The sequence below is a fragment of the Polypterus senegalus genome, chromosome 1, assembly GCF_016835505.1.
Source record: "Polypterus senegalus isolate Bchr_013 chromosome 1, ASM1683550v1, whole genome shotgun sequence".
Classification (NCBI taxonomy): Eukaryota; Metazoa; Chordata; class Cladistia; order Polypteriformes; family Polypteridae; genus Polypterus; species Polypterus senegalus.
The window spans coordinates 197,428,921-197,456,792 of record NC_053154.1 but is presented as its reverse complement, the minus strand read 5'-3'; the positions used below and the strand labels follow the sequence as shown (position 1 = coordinate 197,456,792).

The following is a 27,872-nucleotide window of genomic DNA, read 5'->3' as shown; positions in this document are numbered from 1 at the left end:
AAAAAAAGGAGCACAACAGTAGGAAGGTAAGCATCTTGCTAGGAAGCTAAGATCTGGCAATAGCATCAGTAGACGCAAACAAAGTAAATAAGTAAATATCTTGCAGCTGATATTCAGCAAGTTACTTTTCTGAGTAAGAAGGAGTTGTGTGTAAAATGTTTTACTAGGCAGAACGGTTCTTACCCATCAGAGCAAATAGCAAGCATTGTGATAGACAGTAGAAATTTATGGGATTAAAACCATGACTTGATGTAACTTTGAAAGATAGGACAATAATGGTTTGTTGAGCTGAATAACCTGTTCTCATCAAAATTATTCTAATGTTTTATTTCAACAGTGACATCTTCGCAATCAACAGCATCATCAAATCTATCAACATCTAGTCAGTCAACTACAGAAAGTATCCCCACAACAACACTGCAGTCAGCTTACACAAGTCAGTCAACAATGCAAACTTCCACTCCTTCAACAGAGACATCTACAACATCAGCACTATCACCAAGTCCGTCAACATCAGGCTCTACAGTATCCACTAGTAAGACAACTATTCAAAGTACCCCCTCAACATCATTACAATCAACATCCACAAGTCAGTCATCAACGGAAATGTCCAATCCTTCATCAGTGACATCAGCAGTGACATCAATTTTGTCAACATCACACACTACAATACCAGTTTCCAATGGTGAGACAACTACTGAGAGTACCCCCACAACATCACTACAATCAACTTCCACAAGTCAGTCATCAACGGAAACTTCCACTCCATCAACAGGTACATCTACGATATCAGCAGTGACATCAAGTTCGTTCATATCAACCACTACAACACCACTTTCCAGTAGTGAGACAACTACTGAAAGTTCTCCCACAACATCAAAACAATCAACTTCCACAAGTCAGTCATCAATAGAAACTTCCACTCCGTCAACAGAGACATCTACGATATCAGCAGTGACATTACGTTCATCAACATCAGCCAGTACAACACCAGTTTCCACTAGTGAGACAAGTACTGAAAATTCTCCCACAACTTCACTACAATCAACTTCAACAAGTCAGTCATCAACGGAAACTTCCACTCCTTCAACAGGGACATCTACAACATTAGCAGTAACATCAAGTCAGTCAACATCAGCCACTACAACACCAATTTCCACTAGTGAGACAACTACTGAAAGTTCTCCCACAACATCAAAACAATCAACTTCCACAAGTCAGTCATCAATGGAAACTTCTTCTCCTTCAACAGAGACATCTACGATATCAGCAGTGACATTACGTTCATCTACATCAGCCAGTACAACACCAGTTTCCACTAGTGAGACAAGTACTGAAAGTTCTCCTACAACATCAGTACAATCAACTTCCACAATTCAGTCATCAACGGAAACTTTCACTCCTTCAACAGAGACATCTACGACATTAGCAGTGACCTCAAGTCAGTCAACATCAGCCACTATAACACCAGTTTCTACTAGTGAAACAACTACTGAAAGTTCTCCCACAACATCAGTACAACCAACTTCCACAAGTCACTCATCAACGGAAACTTCCACTCCTTCAACAGGGACATTTACGATATCAGCAGTGACATTACGTTCATCAACATCAGCCAGTACAACACCAGTTTCCACTAGTGAGACAAGTACTGAAAGTTCTCCTACAACATCAGTACAATCAACTTCCACAATTCAGTCATCAACGGAAACTTTCACTCCTTCAACAGAGACATCTACGACATTAGCAGTGACCTCAAGTCAGTCAACATCAGCCACTATAACACCAGTTTCTACTAGTGAAACAACTACTGAAAGTTCTCCCACAACATCAGTACAACCAACTTCCACAAGTCACTCATCAACGGAAACTTCCACTCCTTCAACAGGGACATTTACGATATCAGCAGTGACATTACGTTCATCAACATCAGCCAGTACAACACCAGTTTCCACTAGTGAGACAAGTACTGAAAGTTCTCCCACAACATCAGTACAATCAACTTCCACAATTCAGTCATCAACGGAAACTTTCACTCCTTCAACAGAGACATCTACGACATCAGCAGTAACATCAAGTCAGTCAACATCAGCCACTACAACACCAATTTCCACTAGTGAGACAACTACTGAAAGTTCTCCCACAACATCAAAACAATCAACTTCCACAAGTCAGTCATCAATGGAAACTTTTTCTCCTTCAACAGAGACATCTACGATATCAGCAGTGACATTACGTTCATCAACATCAGCCAGAACAACACCAGTTTCCACTAGTGAGACAAGTACTGAAAATTCTCCCACAACTTCACTACAATCAACTTCACCAAGTCAGTCATCAACGGAATTTTCGACTCCTTCAACAGAGACATCTACGACATCAGCAGTGACGTCAAGTCAGTCAACCTCATCCACTGCAATACCAGTTTCCAATAGTGAAAGAACTACTGAGAGTACCACCATAACATCACAACAATCAATTTCTACAAGTCAGTCATCAACAGAAACTTCCACTCCTTCAACAGGGACATCTACAACATCAGCAGTGACATCAAGTACGTCAACATCAGCCACTACAACACCAGTTTCCAGTACTGAGACAACTACTGAAAGTTCTCCCACAATATCAGTACAACCAGCTTCCACAAGTCAGTCATCAATGGACACTTCCACTCCTTTAACAGGGAAATCTACGACATCAGCAGTGACATCAAGTCAGTCAACATCAGCCACTATAACACCAGTTTCTACTAGTGAAACAACTACTGAAAGTTCTCCCACAACATCAATACAACCAACTTCCACGAGTCACTCATCAACGGAAACTTCCACTCCTTCAACAGGGACATCTACGATATCAGCAGTGACATTACGTTCATCAACATCAGCCAGTACAACACCAGTTTCCACTAGTGAGACAAGTACTGAAAATTCTCCCACAACTTCACTACAATCAACTTCAACAAGTCAGTCATCAACGGAAAATTCGACTCCTTCAACAGAGACATCTACGACATCAGCAGTGACATCAAGTCACTCAACCTCAGCCACTACAATACCAGTTTCCAATAGTAAAACAACTACTGAGAGTACCCCCATAACATCACAACAATCAACTTCCACAAGTCAGTCATCAACGGAAACTTCCACTCCTTCAACAGGGACATCTACAACATCAGCAGTAACATCAAGTCAGTCATCATCAGCCACTACAACACCAATTTCCACTAGTGAGACAACTACTGAAAGTTCTCCCACAACATCAAAACAATCAACTTTCACAAGTCAGTCATCAATGGAAACTTCTTCTCGTTCAACAGAGACATCTACGATATCAGCAGTGACATTACGTTCATCAACATCAGCCAGTACACAACCAATTTCCACTAGTGAGACAACTACTGAAAGTTCTCCCACAACATCAAAACAATCAACTTCCACAAGTCAGTCATCAATGGAAACTTCTTCTCCTTCAACAGAGACATCTACGATATCAGCAGTGACATTACGTTCATCAACATCAGCCAGTACAACACCAATTTCCACTAGTGAGACAAGTACTGAAAATTCTCCCACAACTTCACTACAATTAACTTCAACAAGTCAGTCATCAACGGAAACTTCGACTCCTTCAACAGAGACATCTACGACATCAGCAGTGACGTCAAGTCAGTCAACCTCATCCACTGCAATACCAGTTTCCAATAGTGAAACAACTACTGAGAGTACCACCATAACTTCACAACAATCAATTTCTACAAGTCAGTCATCAACAGAAATTTCCACTCCTTCAACAGAGACATCTACAACATCAGCAGTGACATCAAGTACGTCAACATCAGCCACTACAACACCAGTTTCCAGTACTGAAACAACTACTGAAAGTTCTCCTACAACATCAGTACAACCAACTTCCACGAGTCACTCATCAACAGAAACTTCCACTCCTTCAACAGTGACATCCACGATATCAGCAGTGACATTACGTTCATCAACATCAGCCAGTACAACACCAGTTTCCACTAGTGAGACAAGTACTGAAAATTCTCCCACAACTTCACTACAATCAACTTTAACAAGTCAGTTATCAACGGAAAATTCGACTCCTTCAACAGAGACATCTACGACATCAGTAGTGACATCAAGTCACTCAACCTCAGCCACTACAATACCAGTTTCCAATAGTGAAACAACTACTGAGAGTACCCCCATAACATCACAACAATCAATTTCTACAAGTCAGTCATCAACGGAAACTTCCACTCCTTCAACAGGAACATCTACAACATCAGCAGTAACATCAAGTCAGTCATCATCAGCCACTACAACACCAATTTCCACTAGTGAGACAACTACTGAAAGTTCTCCCACAACATCAAAACAATCAACTTCCACAAGTCAGTCATCAATGGAAACTTCTTCTCGTTCAACAGAGACATCTACGATATCAGCAGTGACATTACGTTCATCAACATCAGCCAGTACAACACCAATTTCCACTAGTGAGACAACTACTGAAAGTTCTCCCACAAAATCAGTACAATCAACTTCCACAATTCAGTCATCAACGGAAACTTCCACTCCTTCAACAGGTACATCTACAACATCAGCAGTAACATCAAGTCAGTCAACATCAGCCACTACAACACCAATTTCCACTAGTGAGACATCTACTGAAAGTTCTCCCACAACATCAAAACAATCAACTTCCCCAAGTCAGTCATCAATGGAAACTTCTTCTCCTTCAACAGAGACATCTACGATATCAGCAGTGACATTACGTTCATCAACATCAGCCAGTACAACACCAGTTTCCACTAGTGAGACAAGTACTGAAAATTCTCCCACAACTTCACTAAAATCAACTTCAACAAGTCAGTCATCAACGGAAACTTCGACTCCTTCAACAGAGACATCTACGACATCAGCAGTGACGTCAAGTCAGTCAACCTCATCCACTCCAATACCAGTTTCCAATAGTGAAACAACTGCTGAGAGTACCCCCATAACATCACAACAATCAATTTCTACAAGTCAGTCATCAATGGAAACTTCCACTCCTTCAACAGGGACATCTACAACATCAGCAGTAACATCAAGTCAGTCAACATCAGCCACTACAACACCAGTTTCAACTAGTGAGACAAGTACTGAAAATTCTCCCACAACTTCACTACAATCAACTTCACCAAGTCAGTCATCAACGGAAACTTCGACTCCTTCAACAGAGACATCTACGACATCAGCAGTGACGTCAGGTCAGTCAACCTTATCCACTGCAATACCAGTTTCCAATAGTGAAACAACTACTGAGAGTACCACCATAACATCACAACAATCAATTTCTACAAGTCAGTCATCAACAGAAACTTCCACTCCTTCAACAGGGACATCTACAACATCAGCAGTGACATCAAGTACATCAACATCAGCCTCTACAATACCAGTTTCCAGTACTGAGACAACTACTGAAAGTTCTCCCACAACATCAGTACAACCAGCTTCCACAAGTCAGTCATCAATGGACACTTCCACTTCTTCAACAGGGACATCTACGACATCAGCAGTGACATCAAGTCAGTCAACATCAGCCACTATAACACCAGTTTCCACTAGTGAGACAACTACTGAAAGTTCTCCCACAACATCAGTACAACCAACTTCCACGAGTCACTCATCAACGGAAACTTCCACTCCTTCAACAGAGACATCTACGATATCAGCAGTGACATTACGTTCATCAACATCAGCCAGTACAACACCAGTTTCCACTAGTGAGACAAGTACTGAAAATTCTCCCACAACTTCACTACAATCAACTTCAACAAGTCAGTCATCAACGGAAAATTCGACTCCTTCAACAGAGACATCTACGACATCAGCAGTGACATCAAGTCACTCAACCTCAGCCACTACAATACCAGTTTCCAATAGTAAAACAACTACTGAGAGTACCCCCATAACATCACAACAATCAATTTCTACAAGTCAGTCATCAACGGAAACTTCCACTCCTTCAACAGGGACATCTACAACATTAGCAGTAACATTAAGTCAGTCAACATCAGCCACTAAAACACCATTTTCCACTAGTGAGACAAGCACTGAAAGTTCTCACACAACATCAATACAATCAACTTCCACAAGTCAGTCATCAACAGAAACTTCCACTCCTTCAACAGGAACATCTACGATATCAGCAGTGACAATACGTTCATCAACATCAGCCAGTACAACACCAGTTTCCACTAGTGAGACAACTACTGAAAGTTCTCCCACAACATCAGTACAACCAACTTCCACGAGTCACTCATCAACGGAAACTTCTTCTCCTTCAACAGGAACATCTACAACATCAGCAGTAACATCAAGTCAGTCAACATCAGCCAGTACAACACCAATTTCCACTAGTGAGACAACTACTGAAAGTTCTCCCACAACATCAGTACAATCAACTTCCACAATTCAGTCATCAACGGAAACTTCCACTCCTTCAACAGGTACATCTACAACATCAGCAGTAACATCAAGTCAGTCAACATCAGCCAGTACAACACCAGTTTCCACTAGTGAGACAACTACTGAAAGTTCTCCCACAACATCAGTACAACCAACTTCCACGAGTCAGTCATCAACGGAAACTTCCACTCCTTCAACAGGGACATCTACAACATCAGCAGTAACATCAAGTCAGTCAACATCAGCCACTACAACACCAACTTCGACTAGTGAGACAACTACTGAAAGTTCTCCCACAACATCAAAACAATCAACTTCCACAAGTCAGTCATCAATGGAAACTTCTTCTCCTTCAACAGAGACATCTACGATATCAGCAGTGATATTAAGTTCATCAACATCAGCCAGTACAACACCAGTTTCCAGTAGTGAGACAAGTACTGAAAATTCTCCCACAACTTCACTACAATCAACTTCAACAACTCAGTCATCAACGGACACTTCGACTCCTTCAACAGAGACATCTACGACATCAGGAGTGACGTCAAGTCAGTCAACCTCATCCACTGCAATACCAGTTTCCAATAGTGAAACAACTACTGAGAGTACCCCCATAACATCACAACAATCAATTTCCACGAGTCACTCATCAACGGAAACTTCTTCTCCTTCAACAGGAACATCTACAACATCAGCAGTAACATCAAGTCAGTCAACATCAGCCACTAAAACACCATTTTCCACTAGTGAGACAAGCACTGAAAGTTCTCACGCAACATCAATACAATCAACTTCCACAAGTCAGTCATCAACGGAAACTTCCACTCCTTCAACAGGGACATCTACAACATCAGCAGTAACATCAAGTCAGTCAACATCAGCCACTACAACACCAACTTCGACTAGTGAGACAACTACTGAAAGTTCTCCCACAACATCAAAACAATCAACTTCCACAAGTCAGTCATCAATGGAAACTTCTTCTCCTTCAACAGAGACATCTACGATATCAGCAGTGATATTAAGTTCATCAACATCAGCCAGTACAACACCAGTTTCCAGTAGTGAGACAAGTACTGAAAATTCTCCCACAACTTCACTACAATCAACTTCAACAACTCAGTCATCAACGGACACTTGACTCCTTCAACAGAGACATCTACGACATCAGGAGTGACGTCAAGTCAGTCAACCTCATCCACTGCAATACCAGTTTCCAATAGTGAAACAACTACTGAGAGTACCCCCATAACATCACAACAATCAATTTCTACAAGTCAGTCATCAACGGAAACTTCCACTCCTTCAACAGGGACATCTACAACATCAGCAGTAACATCAAGTCAGTCATCATCAGCCAGTACAACACCAATTTCCACTAGTGAGACAACTACTGAAAGTTCTCCCACAACATCAGTACAATCAACTTCCACAATTCAGTCATCAACGGAAACTTTCAATCCTTCAACAGGGACATCTACGACATTAGCAGTAACATCAAGTCAGTCAACATCAGCCACTACAACACCAGTTTCCCCTAGTGAGTCAAGCACTGAAAGTTCTCCCACAACATCAATACAATCAACTTCCACAAGTCAGTCATCAACGGAAACTTCCACTCCTTCAACAGGGACATCTACGACATCAGCAGGGATATCAAGTCAGTCAACATCAGCCACTACAATACCAGTTTCCACTAGTGAGACAACTACTCACAGTTCTCCCACAACTTCACAACAATCAACTTCAACAAGTCAGTCATCAACCGAAACTTCCACTCCTTCAACAGGGACATCTATGACATTAGCAGTATCATCAAGTCAGTCATCATCAGCCACTACAACACCAGTTTCCAGTAGTGAAACAACTACTGAAAGTTCTCCCACAACATCAAAACAATCAACTTCAACAAGTCAGTCATCAACGGAAACTTCGACTCCTTTAACAGAGACATCTACGACATCAGCAGTAACATCAAGTCAGTCAACATCAGCCACAACAACACCATTTTCCACTAGTGAGACAACTACTGAGAGTACCCCCACAACATCACTACAATCCACTTCCACAACTCAGTCATCAGCGGAAACTTCCACTCCTTCAACAGAAACAGCTACGACATCAGCAATATCACCAAGTTCGTCAACATCAGTCACTACAACACCAGTTCCCACTTTTGAGTCAATTTCTGAGACTACCACCGTAACATCACTGCAAATAACTTCCACAAGTCAGGGAACAATGGCAACTTCTATTCCTTCATCAGTGACATCTATGGCATCAGCAGTATCGTTAAGTCAGTCAACATCATCCTCTCTCGTTCCAAGAGCTCAGTCAACTATTGAAAGTACCACCGCAACAACACTAGAATCAACTGTCACAAGTCTATCAGCAATAGAAACTGTCTTTCCTTCAACAGTGACATCTGCGACAATAGCAGTATCATCAAGTTTGTCAGCATCAGCCGCTTTAACAACACCATTTCCCAATTCCCAGCCAACTACTGAAAGTATTGCCATAGCAACACTACAGTCAACCACATTTGGAACTTACACAAGTCAGGCAATTACTGAAACTTCTACTGTTTCAATAGTCACATTTTTGTCATCTACAGTATCATCAAGTCTGTCAATATCAGAATCTATGACAACACCATTTCCCACTGGTCAGTCAACTACCGATAGTACCACCACAACAACACTACAATCAACCACGTTAGGAACTTTCCCAAGTCAACCAATTTTTGACACTTCCACTCCTTCAACAGTCATATCTACGATATCAACATTATCAAGTCCTTCAGCATCACCCTCTATGACAACACCAGCTCCCACTAATCAGTTAACTACTGGAAGCTCCTCCATTCCCATTCTATACCCAATTTCTACAATTCAGTTAACATTGGAAACTTCCGGTCCTTCAACATCTGCATCTTCAACATCAACAATAGCAAGTCTGTCAACATCAGCCTTTATGAGTTCTACTAATCAGTCAACTACTGAAAGTACCCCCTCAACAACACCACAATCAACTTCCACAAGATCTGCACAGAACTCATCATTTTCAAGTACTGAACGTCCGAGTTCTGGGTTAACAGTCTCACTAACTGGGACGGCAGCATCAGCTTCTACATTTTCTATGAATGCATCTTCATTTTCTCCTCTGTTTTCAAGCACCATTTCTTCTGGAAAAGGTAAGGATTGTTTTAAATTTGGCTTCAGTTCATAGAGTTTAATATCCTTTAATTGCTCTTTCAAGGCTGTCATGTGTTATACAGTGATTTGTTCCTCCTTCCAAACCTGCTTCTTGCCTTTTTCCTGTCCAATTTACTTGGCTTGCTAGGATATACAGTATAAGCTGTCCTCCAGCATCCTTGTTGATTTGTTTAGTTTCATTCTGACCTCTAATGACCTCCTTACCCATCTTGTGATTTTGGATGTTGTCCTGTAGAGACACTGTTTGCTTTTCAAACTTTTCCCATTGCAAGTCCAGTGTCTTCCAAATTTCTGCTCAACACATATAGGCCTGTATATTTACATATGCATCCCTGCTGGGTACCACCCCTAGCCGCTTGCCACAACATATATGCAGTGTAACAGTACAACTTTAGTGTTGTCTTTGGTGTCGTGGTCTTTCCTTATTGTATTTCTTTGTGGCTGGGTGCAGGAGTGACAGGTTGCTGCACAAAATTGAAAAGTTGTGGCACCAACCAGGTCAGCCCATTTAATAAGAAAAGTCCAAATGAAAATCATGCCTCTTTGGTGGAAAAGAACTAGCCTCTCAGGCACAACAACAAAGTATCTGGCTCTTATCTGTCGAATAAGTGTAGTTCTGTCCAGTGAGTCGCTCTTAGTACAAATGATGCCTCTTTCTGGGCAACCAGGCTTCTTATTATGCAAAAAACTGGGAGGGGTGGGGCTAAGTGCCCTTCACAGGGCACTTTCTTGGTGCTCCAGGGAAAGAAGTAGAAGAGATTGTTAGTAACAGCACCCCCTCCCACCCCAGCAGGTTATCACATACTTTGATCAAGCAAGTAAGGCGATCCTCCGACATGCATGGATCACAGCCCAAAGTTGAGATAGAAACTGAATCTTTAAGGGAGGAAGGTACTGAGGACTTTCAGTTGAGTAGAAGCAGAAAGTCATTCTAAGGGGAGATAGGAAGGTTCAAGCAAAAGAATGATTTATGAAATCAGGGGATCACAATGATAGCACTGGCATAGAGAATACACATAAGACCCCTCATTTTAAGATGAATAAATAAATATTTAAAAAATAGTTCAAGAGGCAAGTAATTTCCTGTCCCACTTTGTTCCTTTCCCTCAACCCTAGTAAATGTTTAGACAAAATGAAATGAGTTGTATTGTACAATGTTATGTACAAAGTAACTCCCATCACTGTAATTTATGTATATACTAATATCAAAAACTTATTTTTAGAAAGCCGAGTGACCCAATTAATAGCACCTCCCTCCCACTCATTGAGAAAAAACCTCCAACAATAATTTCCTCAAATTATTTTCACTGCATTAAACAAACAATTCTGTATTTTTTCAATAAACCCAAGAAACCTAGATTAATTAGAAATGAACAGTTCATACCACTCCAAAAGTCATTTGATGAACATGTAAATACTGCATTGTGACTTTCAAATATTCCTCCATTTAAAAGGATGGTGTTTGATACTGCCTTCTATAATCAATCTGCTTCACCCAGGTAAATGTTGTCTTCTCAGCTCCCTCTGTAGAAAGCTAGCAGGATACATAGCTCAGCAAAGGTACCGATTAACAGGATGATGTCACTGTGAGCGGGTCTTCCTCTGAATCATCACAAAATCATGCTAAATCCCCATGGCTCAAAATAAAACAAATAAATCCTGATTCCACTTCTCCTCTTTGTTGAAACTTAGAGGGAGGAAATGACAAAATCCTCAAACACACAGCTGTTCACTACTCGGACTTTTCAAATAACATGGCCTCCCCCCACCATTTCACTAACAGCATATTAACGTTCAGCCATAAAGGAAAAAAGATTAGAAAACAGAATATACTGTACATCAAACGATATTTATACAGCCACCACAACACAACCATTTAACCTGCTGTTCCGACAAGCCAAAACAAATGTCTTGGAGGAGTGGGCCACAGGCAGGCTTTGGAAAATGAGGTAGAAGTTAAACTGTGTTTACATTTTGGGAAGCGAATCTGTCTTCAAGACCACTGTTAACTGTGCTTGACCAGGGTATGGACAGTTTTCACTGGGACATGAACAACATTTTGGGGCTAATAATTGTAGCTTGTGTTGTCACACACATCTTGTGTTTTTGTCTATTATACATTTCTTGTTTGATGTTGTTTTCAATATTTTGGTACTATAAGTGTGGTGTCTGGTTATTTTTAATGGAAGCAGAAGCCGAGCAGCATTTCATATGGCCCCATTATTATAGGAAAAAAGTCAGCTATCTTCAGTGGCAGCCAAACTAACCCAACTGGTTTCATAGCATAGTTAGGAATCAGTATAGCAGCATTCACAGTACTTAAAATTGTAATGGTGCTGACACCCATAGTATAATCTAGCAGTTCATCATCAGTGACAGAGGTGCCTATGAAAAATCAAGCCTGCAAAGTCTCAAACAGAATTCCATCCTTTTAAGGATAGTGAGCTACCTCAAAGAGCCATATAAAGAGCAAAATAGTCGGTTCTAGCCCACAGCATTGGTGCTACATCGGTGTCAGAAGCAGGATGAGAATATCTATTGTTTAATGTGGAAAAACAGAGAGTGCCATGGAGACTACAAAGGACCTGAGTGGCTCTGAGGTTAAGAGAGAGCAGAGAGAATGAAGCTCTTTGCAGCTCCACCAATGCTTCTTCATCTTCTAAGGTCCATTGGCCTGGATACATGGATGCTAGTGAAACTTACGACCCACAGAGCCTGGAAAAGGTGTGGCAGATCAAACTACTATAGGCCCAGGTGAGCCATATGAGGCCTGTGGTACAGGGCAGCAATGAAAGTACAGTCTCAAAGCTACGAACCGGACCTGTAATGATGTTTGCAGCATCACTTCATTGCAAGAAAACAGCCAAGAGGCTATGTGGTTTTTCAGCCTGGACACAAACAGGCAGACGCAGAATGTCCCAAATCTCACACGTTTATTTACAGTTCCCGCACACAACAGTGTCAGAGCACTATACATCCTTCAAAAGCCTGTCTCTCCCGTTTGGACCTTCAGCTGCATTTACTTCTCTCCTCCCAAGCTCCGTCTTCTTCCACCTGACTCTGGCTTGTCTACTCGAGGTGCTCTATGATGGTCTTCTGACGGTAATTCCTGGGGAGGCGGAAGTGCTGCGTGAGCAAAAGATGGCATTCTGGGTGTCCCTGAAGTTCCTTCTGGCAGCACGTCTGGGTGTGGTGGAAGTGCTGACTTCCAGGGCTCCACAATCCTTCAGGCGCTACCTTGTGGTGGCCATGGGTTTCAGTAGGGTTGAGTTTCCATGCTTGGTTCCTTTGGCCCCCATACAGACCAGGGCAGCTGCCCTGTCATGACCCAGGAGAGGTATGGTCCCTTTCCCTGTCTTTTCAGGTGTTCCGGCTGGGCATAACCCCCAGCTGTCCGCCACAGCTGATATGTCTGCTGCTCCAGACAAAGATGCTTGCCTACTCAACTGTAATTAGCAGATCATTGCACAGAAGTGCTGTTTGATACCTCTGTTGCACCACATTACTGCACTATCTGACAACGTAGCACTCAACATCTCTGCTGTGCCACCTAATAGCAAAGCTCTCAAGAACCCTGCTGTTGTGCTTTTTGTTATCGGGCGTACAACTGAAACCTCAAAGTTTCAAAGTGTTGTGTGCCTTTTCAAGAAGTTGACGTCAACCTTGACAGGAAGTCTATGCAATCGCTTTACTGCAGAGAAAGAAAATCTTGCTTGGTGTTTCTTTATCCAGGGGCCTCATGTATAAATGGTGCATATGCAGAAAAATGTTGCATATGCCTGTTTCCAAGCTCACATCAAAATATATAAAAACTAAACGCTGCACACATTTTTTCGTCACAGCTCAGACCATGCATACTCACGTTTCTGCTCAATTTTATAAATGGGTGGCACCGAGTGTCAAAGCAGTGCTACTGCTTCAGTGTGGATTAACTTTCTATTTTAGACTCGCATTCATGATGCGAGATTTTTCAAATGCAGTGAAATTAATTAAATATCATTTACAAATTAATTCCACTTCATTGTAATCATTCTGTAACAATATAATGGTACCCGGAATGGTCAAACTATTCCAACAACCATGGTTGCTGTAGTGTTGTCAGAAGACATTGCAAATGAAAGAATTAGCAGTGAGCGTGTATTTAGAGATCATACTGATTTCTTCTTTCATGATGATGACTGGCTTCTAAGTCGAGTTACATTTCCTAGAGCTAGGATCTTAGAGTTGTGTGCTGAGCTGGGGCCGGCTTTACAAAGTCAGACTTTGAGAAATTGTGCTCTACCTTCTCCTTTGCAAGCTCTCTCCACCCTCGAGTTTTCAGCCACAGGGGCTTTTCAACATGAACTGGCTGACCGATCAGATAATTCTCAGTCATCACTGAGTCACACCATTCCAGCTGTATGGGATGGTATTATCCACTTGTCATCCTGATATGTAAGATTTCCTTATACTGTGGTTGAACAGGCAAACATCAAAGTGCAATTCGGAGCAACAGACGGTTTTCCAAAAGTAATCGGAGCACTCACATTGCTATAAGGGTGCCTTCAGAGAATGAATTTGCTTATGTAAATAGAAAGCATTTCAACTCTCGCAAATAATTGCAGTAGCTTGCTGCTCAAACGGTGTAAGCCCCAGAATTCCACTACCTTCTCCAGTGCCGGGGGGCTGCAACTCACCTTTTCATGTTGACTTTGATATCTGAGCACTTCTTTTTTATTTTGAGCACCGGGTGACTTTCTGAACTTGAACTTTTGAGTGAGTTCACCCCACTACATCAGTTTCATTTTGTTGTTTGTATCACTTTTTAAGCCACCAAATAGTATATTTTTCCTTGCCTCATTTCACTGACTAGGACCTTCATTTTGCATTCGCTGAAATTCTTTTTTCACATGCTTTTGCCATTGTCTTTTAAGAAAACACTGAACAGAAGGGGCTATCTATATTGATTTGCATATTCAAATATGCAAAACTCTGGTTGGAGTTGGGGTGTGGCTGTAGGCGCATGCATGTGCATCAAAATTCACATTGATTGGGATTCATAAAGGGAAAACTTTGCTTTACACACACTGTTATGCATTTGAATTTTTTTTGTGGGTACACACATATGTAGTTTAGTTTGTATACCATGTTTTATTTTGAATTCTACACATACTGTTACACATGAGTCCCCAGGTTTCTCCTTCTTTGTGCAGGTTGATTGGTATTTGGGTGTTGATTTTACTAATATTACATTTACAGAGATTTAATAAACAATTCAGGCTTCTCTTCAGCAAGTCAAATGCATTGTATTATGCATTTCTCTTTTGACTTCCCAAATCACTCTTTTTATAACGCTAGATTCAATGTGTCACCCACACTGCTCTCTATTATGGGCTGTCCACTGCTGCTAAGTGCTGCACTAGAATTTCCAATGGAGCCCAAGTCCTTTGTTGTGGGCCTCTCCCTAAAAAATAGAAGTTCTGTTAGAGAGCAGTAGCTGCCCTAATCAGAGAGCCAACACTGATATGGTTTATAAATGAAGGGTGTAACATTTTACAATTGGTTTGAGTGCGCACTAATCAAATGTTTCAGTTGATAACTTGTTCACATTCTTGTCATTTAAGGTTGACAAAGTTGAGTTATTGTCATGCTGTCTAAAGCAACAAGCAGGAGCAGCCTTAGTGTGTAAAATAACCATGCAATATTTCTTTTGGTTGTGGCCTAAATAGCCATATAAGATCTTTTTGCACTATACTCAGAGCAGTGGCAGCTGGCCAATAGAGGGCGCTAGGGCGCCGCCCTCCCTGAACCACACACACAAAATAATAATTATATAAATTATTTAAATGTATAATTATATGATGTGATATATTAGAAAATCTTCTGTAAAAAATAAATGTTTTCACCATCACCATATAACTTCTCTGCCTGTCAGCACGTCTCAATTTCAGCTGAGGGCGATCGAGATATCGCCCAAAGGAGGCGGGTCTTTGTAGAATTTAGTCAAATGCTGATTCAAGATATAAATATATTCAAGATGTGACATAAAATTTAGCCAATCAGCGTCCTCAAATCTTAACTGAAATGGGCGATTTTTCTGTCGCCCCAAGCAGCTAAAATCAAGGATGGTCTGTAGTGGCGCAATTTTCAATTAACATTACGTGACAATGGTGGACTCAGGTGTTGTTAATTCCGGACACGAACCCAACTCTGTTCAATCTCTACTCCAATATCCGTTTGAGAAGAGAACTTTGGCAGAAAAACTGAAGGTAAAGGAGCTGGGTCCAGATCAGCCTAACCTCTTAATCAGACAGCAGATAAGCGAAAAAGGGAAGAAGTACACGCGAAGCTACTCTTCCAGTTGGTACACCAAAAAGGCCTGGCTATGTGGATGCGTTTCTGCTAATGCCTTATTTTGTTTCCCGTGCTTGTTGTTTAAAGCAACTGGGACAGATCCTGCTTGGACAGTTACGGGAGTGAGAGATATTAGAGGATCAAAACTTTCCTAAGAAACACAATGACCCAGGACCGCCTTAATGCTCTGGCAATGCTTTCTATTGAGAAGAAACTTGTCAGAGACATTCCTGACTTCAATAAGAAAGTAATTGAGAAGTTTGTTAATCAGAAGGAGAGAAGAGCAAAATTCCTGTACAAATAAGTAAAAAAAAAGATGCAGTTTTTTTTCCCACCACAGTTATTTTCCTTTACATGGTTGTCCTCACATTTGTCGTGTGTGTGTGTATATATATATATATATATATATATATATATATATATATATATATATATACTGAAATAATTGATCAGACATGATTTAATAATGTTCTTTAACTTTGTCTGCATTGCAATAAATCATATTGCTTTGATTTGTGAAGAATTGTTTGAGAAATTGTTTGCTGTACCACAGCCCCACCTCAAAACATTTTCACCAGCCGCCACTGACTCAGAGGCTCACTCAGTTGCAGAGATCATTCATTTTTTCACTCTTATCTTATTTCACTTCATATAAAGTAGTGGGTTTAATAAAAAATGTGCAAAACACCAGCTCAGGCCTGGTGCTGAAATGGATGTCTCATGTGCTATGCCAATGAAAAAGATGGCACTGTCACTATGACTTACAACTGCCCTTTTCAACGACAGCCACTGATCTTCGAACCCCACCATTGAACCCTGACTCACGCAAAACTCCTAGGGGAAGCTCTCATTTCCCAGTTCTTTGATTCTTTTTTTCTGACTAAGACTGCACATGAAAATTACATGTAGGGCCAGGACCCCAATCTCTTTGAAAATCCTAATGATGCCCCTGCCCCTGTCTATCTCTTGTAGTGGTACTGCCTACTATCCTCTTACCAGGAACCTCTAAAGCACTTTTCCTCTCAACTTCTTTTACTTTCTCTCAATTATGGTCTTCCTCACCCCATTAAATTTATTTAGTAAGTAAAAAACAACAAGCATGTATAATTTATGCATCAGAATTTATAAAAAAGAGAAATTTGAGTTTGAGTTAAATAAAGCATTGGGTGAAAATGAAGTAAGCAAGCTGCGACTGGAAAGTCATGCTTGTACATATTTTACTTATAATAGAAGAGGGTGTTTGTGTAACCAGTAACATTACTGACACACAGTTTGGACCTTCATTTGATAAATGACTGGGGAGAGCCTTCTAGTAGGATATGATAGTGTTGCTTTTTCCTGGTTTCCTCTACAGTAACCCTTCAAATACACACACATGTACACACACTACAACCAATTTGTCTTGTATATTAACAGGTACAAACTGGCATGGGCTAAGTGATGGGAGCATGTCTAATTATACAAGCTAATGTCTCTAGGACTGTCTTTGATTATGGAGCTCTGAAGTACAAATTCCTAGTCTCTCAAACATCTCAATGTCTTTGCTTCTGTCCTCCTACTTTGTGTTCAATTCTCTTTTTGGAATAAAGTAGAAACTTGGCCTAGAGAAAGTGTAAAAATAAAAGATTGGTTTGTCTGCTTGTGTATAAATGTAATTTACATGATTAGTGCTTTTTTGTGTTTTAGCAATGTATGCCCCATGTTGTTAGCTGTGCAGCATATAGTGTTATGCTTCATGAAAACACATCCAACAAATATCTAGAGTAATGGCATGAGAATAGGAGCAAAAAAATTAATATTACATTATCAAAAAAACGATGCTTATGTTCTAATCTATATTTGATCCACATTAAGTATTATGCTACCCATCTTGGCCAAGGTCCAGTGAAAGCTACTAAAGACTGAGCCAACATCCCAACCAGTGTCTGAATACAGGTTCTATCTTGTTCCTGGAGTACATTATTCTGCAGGCATAAAGAATTATTATTTTTTTAAATTATTTTTGTTTAATACTTTTGCCGGAGAAGCTTGCAGGATCCTCTGGGGCCACCCTCTTACATAGATCTGTATTAAACTGAATATTATACTTTGATCTGGATCAGAAATGTTTCCATTATTATACTATCCAGATCAAATGCTGTATTTATTTATTTATTTAGATTTTACTGGATTGTATTGGAACTTTGAGTACTTTATTATGTGCCAATTGTTTGTGTTGCTTCTGAAATATGTGCCAAGATAGATGAGAACCTGTCTATTGGAAACCACATCAACCTACAGGTTCAAATTAAGTAACCTTAACCTGAGCCTGAAATGCTACTGTAGCAACTCATCTGTATGCAATGATTTATGAAGATAACATCTATTGGTTCACTTCATATTGCCAAAAGAGTAAGAGTATGAATTACAGGTCATCAAAGTCACAAGCTGTCTGTTTAGATAGACACACTGGGTTTGTGTGTAGTTGCAGGACTGAACTCAACAATTCAAAATTGTTTTTCCTTTACTCAGTTTTATATTACTCAGAAAGTCTGATGTCATTAGAGTGAAGTGAAACAGGCTTACAATACAGGAGTTAATGCTGACATTTATGTACAGAAGGGAAGGACAATGCTTTGGTCCACACAGAACTTTGACAAGTGTTTGGGTTAGTTTTAGCACTCTACACTTTGGGAGATTCAATACCTATCCTTGCATTTCAGATATGCTATTTTTTCTCATATTTTTAACTTGGTTGGATTTTTGTTTTGTAGCCCAGCCTGCTGTTGTAATTCTTCATGTCTCAGCTCTAACTTCAGAAGCTCTGAGTACTGAAGTACAGATGATCATCTTACAGAAGGTGAGTATATACAGTTTAGCATAAAAAATAAAGAAGATGTAAGTTTGATATGCTTGCACCAAACTGCGGTGTCCACTGCTCAGAAAACCTACTCAGGTAAATAGATAAAGTGGGGTATACAGACCACCCCGAAAGTGAAAGTGAAAAGAACTTTACAGTCTCCATCCACCTAACTCCAGCAAGGTCACCTTTTTATATAAAATGACAAGTTATTTATTTTATACAGGTACCAGTCATGACAATTAAATGTGAGAACATAACAAAGTTTAGAAATAAATGGAGGCCAACCATTCTTTCCAGTCACTTCCAGACTGCAATGTTACTAGTTTGTTGTTGTACCATTCCTCCACCTATTTCCATGAAGAATTACTTCCCATTATGCATTGTAACTATATTTCCAACTAACATCTCCATTGTCACACATGTTGTTTTTCTGCTTTAACTAGAAGAAATTTTCATGTTGAACTAAGAAACATTTTTCTCAGAAATACAAGGATACACTGGAAACAAAAGTTAATTTAGTAAATTTAGTATTAAGTTAGTATCAAGAAACAGTTCCTGTCAGTGGTGCACCATTTGCAGAAAAGTATGTGCTATCAAGAAAGAATTTTAACTCAAATATTTTTTTGTTGGATTTAAGTTTAATTTCACCTCCACTAAACTTAGTTGTTTGAACTGTCACTCTGGACCACAACTGGGATAAGACAAGGAGTGGCTCCAAGCCAAAAGCCTCATATGCCTCAAATGGCCTAGGGATGTCTGGGCAGTTTGCCGGGAGGTAATGTAAGATTGTGCAGAGGGCAGGATGTTTTAAATATCATAGCTCAGTGTATTATTACAATGACTCTCATCAGGTATAAAGGTAAGTGGAGTGAAAATGATGATGATGTTAGATCAGCCCAGGCCAAAGAAAACATTAATTTGGAAAGGCATATCACTCCACATATGACAATGTAACACAAGGTGTTGGACCACTGATTATTAAAGCTGTTATGTCCCGAGTATCATAATATTAGAAAGTAGAATGATACTATTAGATGTATCATAAATTTTAATATATAATCAATCAACCTGTGGACTTGCTCCCATCAACATGGTAATATCCACTATTTTATTTTGTTAATGAAGCAATATGGGACAGAGCATTCTCAGAACTCCCATTAGAGTTGTGCTGTTGGTCTTCCTTGAATGTGGAGGCAGCAACACTCACAGCAGTTTAAGCAGTGATCAACATCATGGCAGAGTCAAAAGGCAATATCTCCTCTGCATCTGTTGGCTTTTGAGAACTCATCAGGTTTTGCTGAGGCAGAATTTGATCTCCTTGACAACAGTATATGACACTGAGAAGTTAATACCAACAATGTCCATGTGTGTCCACTCCTATAAAATATCAAATTGTCTATGACTGGATCATCAATGTCTTAGAAGGATGTGATGTACCATACTGTTAGTCATATAAACAATTTTATATTTTTATAAACAATAATTTGCTACTCTTGGTCAAATATTGCACTTATGATACCATTGTCATTTTGGACCATTCTCAACTTATCTTCAAACTTAGAAGCCAAGCTCTACCAGTGGACCTAACAATAAGAGATTGAATCTGTTATTTTTAGCGGATGAAGATTGTGTTCAATTTATTTCTAAAAAATATATACATTTTTATTAAAACTGACATATTTTTGGAGATGCAGTATCTACCAGAATACTGTACTATTAGAAACACAAAAAAGCAAATCAGAAAGTTAACAGAGTTAAATAATTACATTTCTAAAATCAATGATAAATATGCAAGATTTTGCACCATTGAAGTCTACGGGAAGGAGGACTGGATTTATCGACAAAACTCAGTTTATTGACAAAATACTGTAGAAATAGAACAACTATTATTTAAATCATGCCATTCTTATTATGAACAAGAAGAAAGGGCTACTTAGCTGCCAGGCCTTCAAATACATAAGAATGGCATTCAGAATGCAATTGCAGATGTAACCAAAGTGTTAGGACACAAAGATCAAATATGAATATCATATTTAAAGAATTTAGTAAGACTTTTTTTTCTTAAAAAATAAAATAGAAATAACACAAATCAAGTTTGAATGTTCAAATAAATTGGATAAACCTCTAGTACTCTAATGTTAAAAATATAGAAAGTGTAAAACCTACAAGTCCAGGCTGTTATCCAGCAGAATTATCTCAAACACTATTTATTAACTTACGTTGGTTAATGTACTGTATGTTTAATGTACCCGGAGATTATTCCTAATTATTCTGTAATTTTGTTTGGGTTGAACGCATCACAAGTTTTCTTTCTTTCAGATTCAAGAATGGGTGACTAGTGTAAGCCCCTCAGCTGTGGTTTCCATTAACTCAGTTTCACCAGCCTGAAAAAAATCAAACAAGACTCTAGGAACAACAACAACAGCAGCAAAAATATTACTTCCTTTTCAATTTAAGAACACAGTTCATGCATAAAGAATGGAGTATGAAGACCTGCACTGGTTCTTTGCCCCAGAGGAACCTCCCACACAACCCTGAAGGGTCACTTTGTCTATGCTGTGTGATGTGATGTTTGTGCAAATCAACTGAAGTAGGCATCACAATGAACTACAGTACAAAACATGAAGCTCTTAGAAATCAGATATTGTTTTTAAGATAATTGTTTTATTTTTTTGGTGTTATCTGTATTTCTTACCCTCACATTAACTTATAGGGGTCATTGTAGGAGAGCTAATCAATGCAAGAAAAGCCAGTACTGTCCAAATTATAATTATTCTAAACATTTCTGTACCTTGTTTACAGTAAAACTTTAATTATGTGATTTTTTGATAAGTTGGACATGAAAATTTGTTATTATGTTGATCAATGCTGCTTACAATGCATAGAAGCAAATTCTGAAAACGTATGATTGTGGTTTCTTTTTCTTTTTATCAACATCTTTTGTAAACTTTCCTATTCATATTTTGGCATACATATTTGATATACTTTGTGTATAATACATATATATTTATTAATCTGTATATGGTGTATCTCTGATCATATATGAAACACAGTCCAATGGTACAGGGGTGACAGTGTCTATCAAGATGACACTGGAGGAAAGGTAAAATTCAACCCTAAATAGAGTGCCAGTTCATCATAAGACCTGGTCATGCGTATTCCCATGAGGTGTGTGATGGATGGTGGCTGGTGCCACTACCCAGCTTGGATGCATCCATAATAGAAGGACAGGTGGAGATGACTTATGAAGGGCACTATCTCCTCCGAACTGCTACTTGACAGCCCCCTGGGTTGCAATGGTGCCTCAGATTCCCACAGGGCTGTATGGAAATTACTGTTTTTTGGCACAGCCCTGTTGGGTTCCATAGATGTCACTGGGGGAGCAGTGAGAGCTGCAGAGTCCTGACTTGGGCTAATACAACACCTGGGAGTAATTCCAGACCTCCCTAATGAGTCACCTGGAATGTTCCCATGTGTGGCTTAAAAGGAACCAGCTGCCTCACAGAGACAAGCTGGAGTCGAGGACAACCCTTGCAAGGAGGAGGAGGTGACCTGAAGGAGAGAGAGAGAGAGACAAGGGGAAGAAACAAACTGTATATTGGTGCCTTATTCTTGTGTACTGTTTGTACTGGTCTGCAGTGGGGAGCAAGGGAAAGTACTTCCTGATGGAAATAAAAGTCTATGTTGCAGAGATTGGTGCCTGCGACTGTTCTGTTGGGTGTTTGGGGAGTTGTGCATGCCCGAGTCTTCACAGGTGTCAATTAAGAAACGCCAGTCCGGTTGGTATAAACATCTTTAGAATGTAGGGGAAAGCTGGAGCAGCTGTAAAAGAGTTCTAGTCACCAGGAAAACATGCAATTGGGATTGACATTCAAATCCAGGGCATTAGAATCATGTTGCAGTCTCTTGGTCACTCAGATTATGGTTTTCTCTGTCTTTAATTTGAAGAAAAATGGATTGCACTTCCTAAGGAAAATTAATTTAAACATGGACAATGTACAGACTCCACAATAACAACATCCAAGTGTTATGAATTGCAGCAAAAATAAGGGGAGACGTAGGAAACGTCCTACTTGGTGTGCCCTACAGAGGCAACCTTGATTTCAGTCCAGCTGCAAGGCAATCTGCTGGCTTAACCTGGAGTGGCCCAAAAATGAGGATCTTGTAATTCCTGAAATATGTAACAAAAGATCCACAAGAGGAAAGGTAACCATCAGCCTTCGGCTTGTATAAACAAGGCCAATAAAAAATCTTTATAAATAAATAATGCAATTGACAAAAATAGTAAAAACAGAAAACAAGCTCAACAGAGCAAAATGAGGCAGAAAGGAGTTTTCCTAAAAGGCAGTACTAATCAGATAAAGTCCCAATATGATATCCAGAAATCAGAATCCTTAAAACAGAGCAGAAAAAAAAACACTAAGACCAGAAATTCCAAGGCAGAATAATACAATACTTACTATACAACATATGGTTGCCACACTTAGACTTTTACAGTCAGTTTAAAGAGCCTGAAGTATGGCCCGGGAGTGGTGATGTCAAGGTGGTCCCATCTCCTGGGACTCCACCCACAGATATCATGGAACAGAACTCTGTATAAAGGGACAGTACATAATTATAAACATAACAGAAAATATGTAAAAATAAAAGACATAATGGCTTAGAAACAACAAAAACAACAATGCACAAAATATATAAACACATACCATAACACCAACCACTGAGAGTGATGTTTTTAGTATCAACATTCCAGTGCCACCATGTTATAATATTTCTATATGTGTGTCACCTGTATGTTGTATGTTTAACAAGACCCTCAGGTAGATATCCCGCATGTGAGCCACATATTCTGGGACTGCCTTTTGTCTATTGCCTGTAAACCATAGGTTCTCACTGTAACACTAGGAGCAGAATATAATACAGAATTTAACTCCAAAAGACAGCATAAGTTCTTACAAATATTGAAAAGGCAACATTTTCAGTGCAAAATGGCAGAGGAAATTTCAAGAAAATTACACACAGGTTTGGTGTTCTTTCTGGTCTGAACATCTAGTATACTACTCACACTACAATACGTCTAAGAAACTTTTCAAAGTTGATTAGCTCTTTCTGTCTGACCATTAGGCACAGGATGGTATTCCAAAGTTGGGTAAACTTCATCTTTTTACTTAAAAATCTATAAAAGCAAAAGAGAAATGAGGGGCCATGGTGAGACAATATGGAAGAGGGAAACTAATGTTATCTCACGACCTCCCTAAAAAACAAATCCGATAGTTCATCACCTCCAACAATTTCTTTCATGGAACAAAATGTGCCACCTTATGGTGAATGTGGAAGATTTGTTATAAGGTTCATTGAGATAGCTTCCCAAGGGCGACTGGGCAATGGAAGGGGTTGGAGCAGTAGAAGGTTTTCCACACATATAGATCTCACAGGACAAGACATTTTCATGTAAGTTGCTGTACATTTTCTACCACTAATACCACTTTTTAATAAGCTAATTCCACAAGAACATATGATTTCTTAACTGGCACTTTAAGGTGAGGTGGAATGTGAAATTGTATGCATGTTTCCAGACTATGGAAAGTCAATTAATATGGCAGCAATGAATCTGTCAGGTTGTAGAATAGGTTCAGGTTCAGAATGACACTTGTCAAGATCATAAACTTTAGATAGTGTATCAGCTTTACCATTTTTGTTCCCAGTCTGGTACAAAATTATGAGATTAAAGCAGCTAAAAAATAAAGCCCATATGGCCTGGTGAATTTTGAATTGCTTAGCACTTTTGAGACAGTTCAAAGTTTTCTTTTTTTATTTAATTTTATTAATTTTAATTAAACACAAATAACATTTCATACAATCAAATCATATTTAACAAAACCAAAATTCTATCCCCACAAAAAAGAAAGAAAGAGAGGAAAGCCAGACAACAATTAAATTCTTTGAAGCAGCAAGAATATCCTTTTCCCCAATACAGAAGAGAGTGAGAGAGGGAGGTTGGGAGCATGCACAAATACAGTGCGTTGCCACATAACAAACCACCCAGATTTTGACCCAGGTGCAGCTGTGCAATGGGTGACACCTCAACACCACACTGGAACAGTGTGAGGTTTTTTTTTTTGTTTTTTTTTACAGTGGATGGAGTGCCAATCCTGCCATCAACCCCAAAGTTTTCCATGCAAGTTGGAGGACTTGCTTGCAGGGCTGGATGTAGATTAACATTATACTCAGGACAAAGCAATTGCAAGCTAAGGGCCTTGTTCAAGGCCCCAACGGAGCAGAGTCACTTCTAGTAATTACAGGATTCAAACCAGCAGCCTCGCAATTGCCGGTGCAGATCCCTAGCCTCAGAGCCACCACTTAATACTCATAATGATAATTTCATTCTTCCAGTTTCAAACAGTATAGCACATCAGTTACTTAAAGACTTAAAAGTGGTGTGTTGGGATTCTTCCAGTTGAGCAAGATAAGTCTATGTGCTAGTAGTGAGGTAAAGACAATTATAGCTGTTTGTCCTTCTCCACTTTAAACCCATCAGGGATTACACCAAATACAGCTGTTAATGGGTCAGAAATGATTGTGATACCAAGGCTGCCTGATAGGCATGCAAAGGTTTTTGTCCAAAACAATGTTAATTTGGTGCATACCCTGAACATGTGGTCCAGGGAAGATGGGGCTAGACTGCAATGCTTACAGATTGAATCTTGGCCTGGAAAATTTTTGGATAGTTTTAATTGAGATAAATGCACTTGATAGAAGATTTTAAGTTGAATAATTGAATGCTTTGCATATATGGAACTAGAGTGTATTCTGTGCATGGCTGCCTTCCACTCCTTTTGTGAAACGTTAAATGAAAGATCCTTTTCCCTTTTGTGCCCTGAAAGGAAGGGACTTTAATATGTTTTTATAAGTTGTGGAGATTCTGAGTGTTCAGGACTGATCAGTATTTCTTCTGGAAAAGAAATAGGTGGAAGGTAAAGAAAATTGGGCATTTAGCAAAGTTTCTAGCTTGAAAGTAGTGTAAAAAATGTGTTGATGACAAGTTAAATTTGAAGCTTAATCACTTGTATGATGGTATCACTCGAATGGTGTTTAGGAGAGATGGCAATGGAGTTTATAACCAGATTGTTTAATGGAATCTTGGAAAGTGAGAAGATGCATAAGGAGTGGAGAAGAAGTGTACTGGTGCTGATATTTAAGAATAAGGGGGATGTGCAGGACTGTAGTAACTACAGGGAGATACATTTGATGAGCCACAGCATGAAGTTATGGGAAAGGGTAGTGGAAGCTAGGTTAAGAAGTGAGGTGATGATTAGTGAGCAGCAGTATGGTTTCATGCCAAGAAAGAGCACCACAGAGGAGATGTTTGCTCTGAGGGTGTTGATGGAGAAGTATAGAGAAGGCCAGAAGGAGTTGCATTGCATCTTTGTGGACCTGAAGAAAGCATATGAAAGGGTGCATCGAGAGGAGGTGTGGTATTGTATGAGGAAGTTGGGAGTGGCAGAGGAATATGTAAGAGTTGTACAGGATATGTACGAGGGAAGTGTGACCGTGGTGAGGTCTGCGGTAGGAGTGACAGATGCATTCAAGGTGGAGGTGGGATTACATCAGGGATTGGCTCTGAGCCCTTTCTTATTTGCAGTTGTGATGGACAGGTTGACAGATGAGATTAGACAGGAGTCCCTGTGGAATATGATGTTTGCTGATGACACTGTGATCTGTAGCGATAGTAGGGAGCAGGTTGAGGAGACCCTGGACAGGTGGAGATATGCTCTAGAGAGGAGAGGAATGAAGGTCAGTAGGAACAAGACAGAATCATGTGTGTAAATTCAGTGGAATGGTGAGGATTCAAGAAGTAGAGTTGGTGAAGGTGGATGTGTTTAAATCCTTGGTATCAAAAATACAGAGTAATGGGGATTGTGGAAGAGAGGTCAAAAAGAGAGTGCAGGCAGGGTGAAATGGGTGGAGAAGAGTGTCAGGAGTAATTTGTGACAGCCGGGTATCAGCAAGAGTGAAAAGAAAGGTCTACAGGACAGTAGTGAGACCAGCTATGTTATATGGGTTGGAGACGGTGGCACTGACCAGAAAATAGGAGACAGAGCTGGAGGTAGCAGAGTTAAAGATGCTAAGATTTGTATTGGGTGTGACGAGGATGGATAGGATTAGAAATCAGTACATTAGAGTGTCAGCTCAAGTTGGACGGTTCGTAGACAAAGTCAGAGAGGCGAGGTTGCATTGGTTTGGACATGTGCAGAGGAGAGATGCTGAGTATATTGGAAGAAGGATGCTAAGGACAGAGCTGCAAGGGAAGAGAAAAAGAGGAAGGCCTAAGAGAAGGTTTATGGATGTGGTGAGAGAGCACATGCAGGTGATGGGTGTAACAGAACAAGATGCAGAGGACAGAAAGATATGGAAGAAGATAACAGGAGCAGCTGATAGAAGAAGAAGGTGTAGTGAGAGGAACAACACTAAAGCAGCTATGGTATTTGGAATAGTTTGGCCATTCCGTGGACCATTATATTGTTACAGGTTAATTACAGTCAGATGTCTTAAACTGATAACCAATTTGCGGTTAATTTCAATGTATTTGATAAAGCTGTGTCAGGGATGTGGATCTAAAAAAGAAAGGGAAACCACACTGGAACAAAAGCACTGCTTTGACGCTGGGTGTTGCCAGTTTGCAAAACTGAGCGGAGATCTTGCATATGCCAGGGTTTGAGCTATCGTGAAAATGTGCATGGCTTTACGGCAAGTTTAGGTTTTATACATTGTGATTTGAGCGTGGAAACAGGAGTATGCAACATTTCTGTGTGTATGAACCATTTATACATGAGGCCCCAGGACCAGGAAAAGTTTGGTTTTTACATCAACTTAGTGTAGTTGAATTAAGTGTTGTTCTAATGTATTGTTTTGTATAAGAGTACTGTATGTTCTACAATAGGATGGTATCCCATCCAGTGCTGTTTCATGTCTTAAGCTTCATTGTTCCCTATGTCATTGACCAGAAAAAAAAATACCTGTGAC

General features: G+C 39.9%; 2 protein-coding genes across 2 annotated transcripts in view; both read left to right on the top strand.

The window, feature by feature from the left end:
- Positions 1–7,599, top strand: part of LOC120540673 (uncharacterized threonine-rich GPI-anchored glycoprotein PJ4664.02-like) — a 45,492-nt gene extending 37,893 nt beyond the window's left edge. The window contains exons 2-3 of the mRNA XM_039771671.1: positions 338–5,146; positions 6,260–7,599. Of these exons, the coding sequence (XP_039627605.1) occupies positions 338–5,146; positions 6,260–7,599 (6,149 nt within the window). The remainder of the gene's footprint in view (positions 1–337; positions 5,147–6,259) is intronic.
- LOC120540601 (mucin-5AC-like) lies at positions 7,599–22,541 on the top strand (the record flags this gene model as incomplete). The annotated part of the gene is made up of 3 exons (XM_039771543.1): positions 7,599–9,651; positions 18,760–18,845; positions 21,168–22,541. Coding segments are annotated over 3 exons (2,208 nt in total), but the record flags the coding sequence as incomplete, so codon positions are not given.
- Between the last annotated feature and the right edge of the window lie 5,331 nt (positions 22,542–27,872).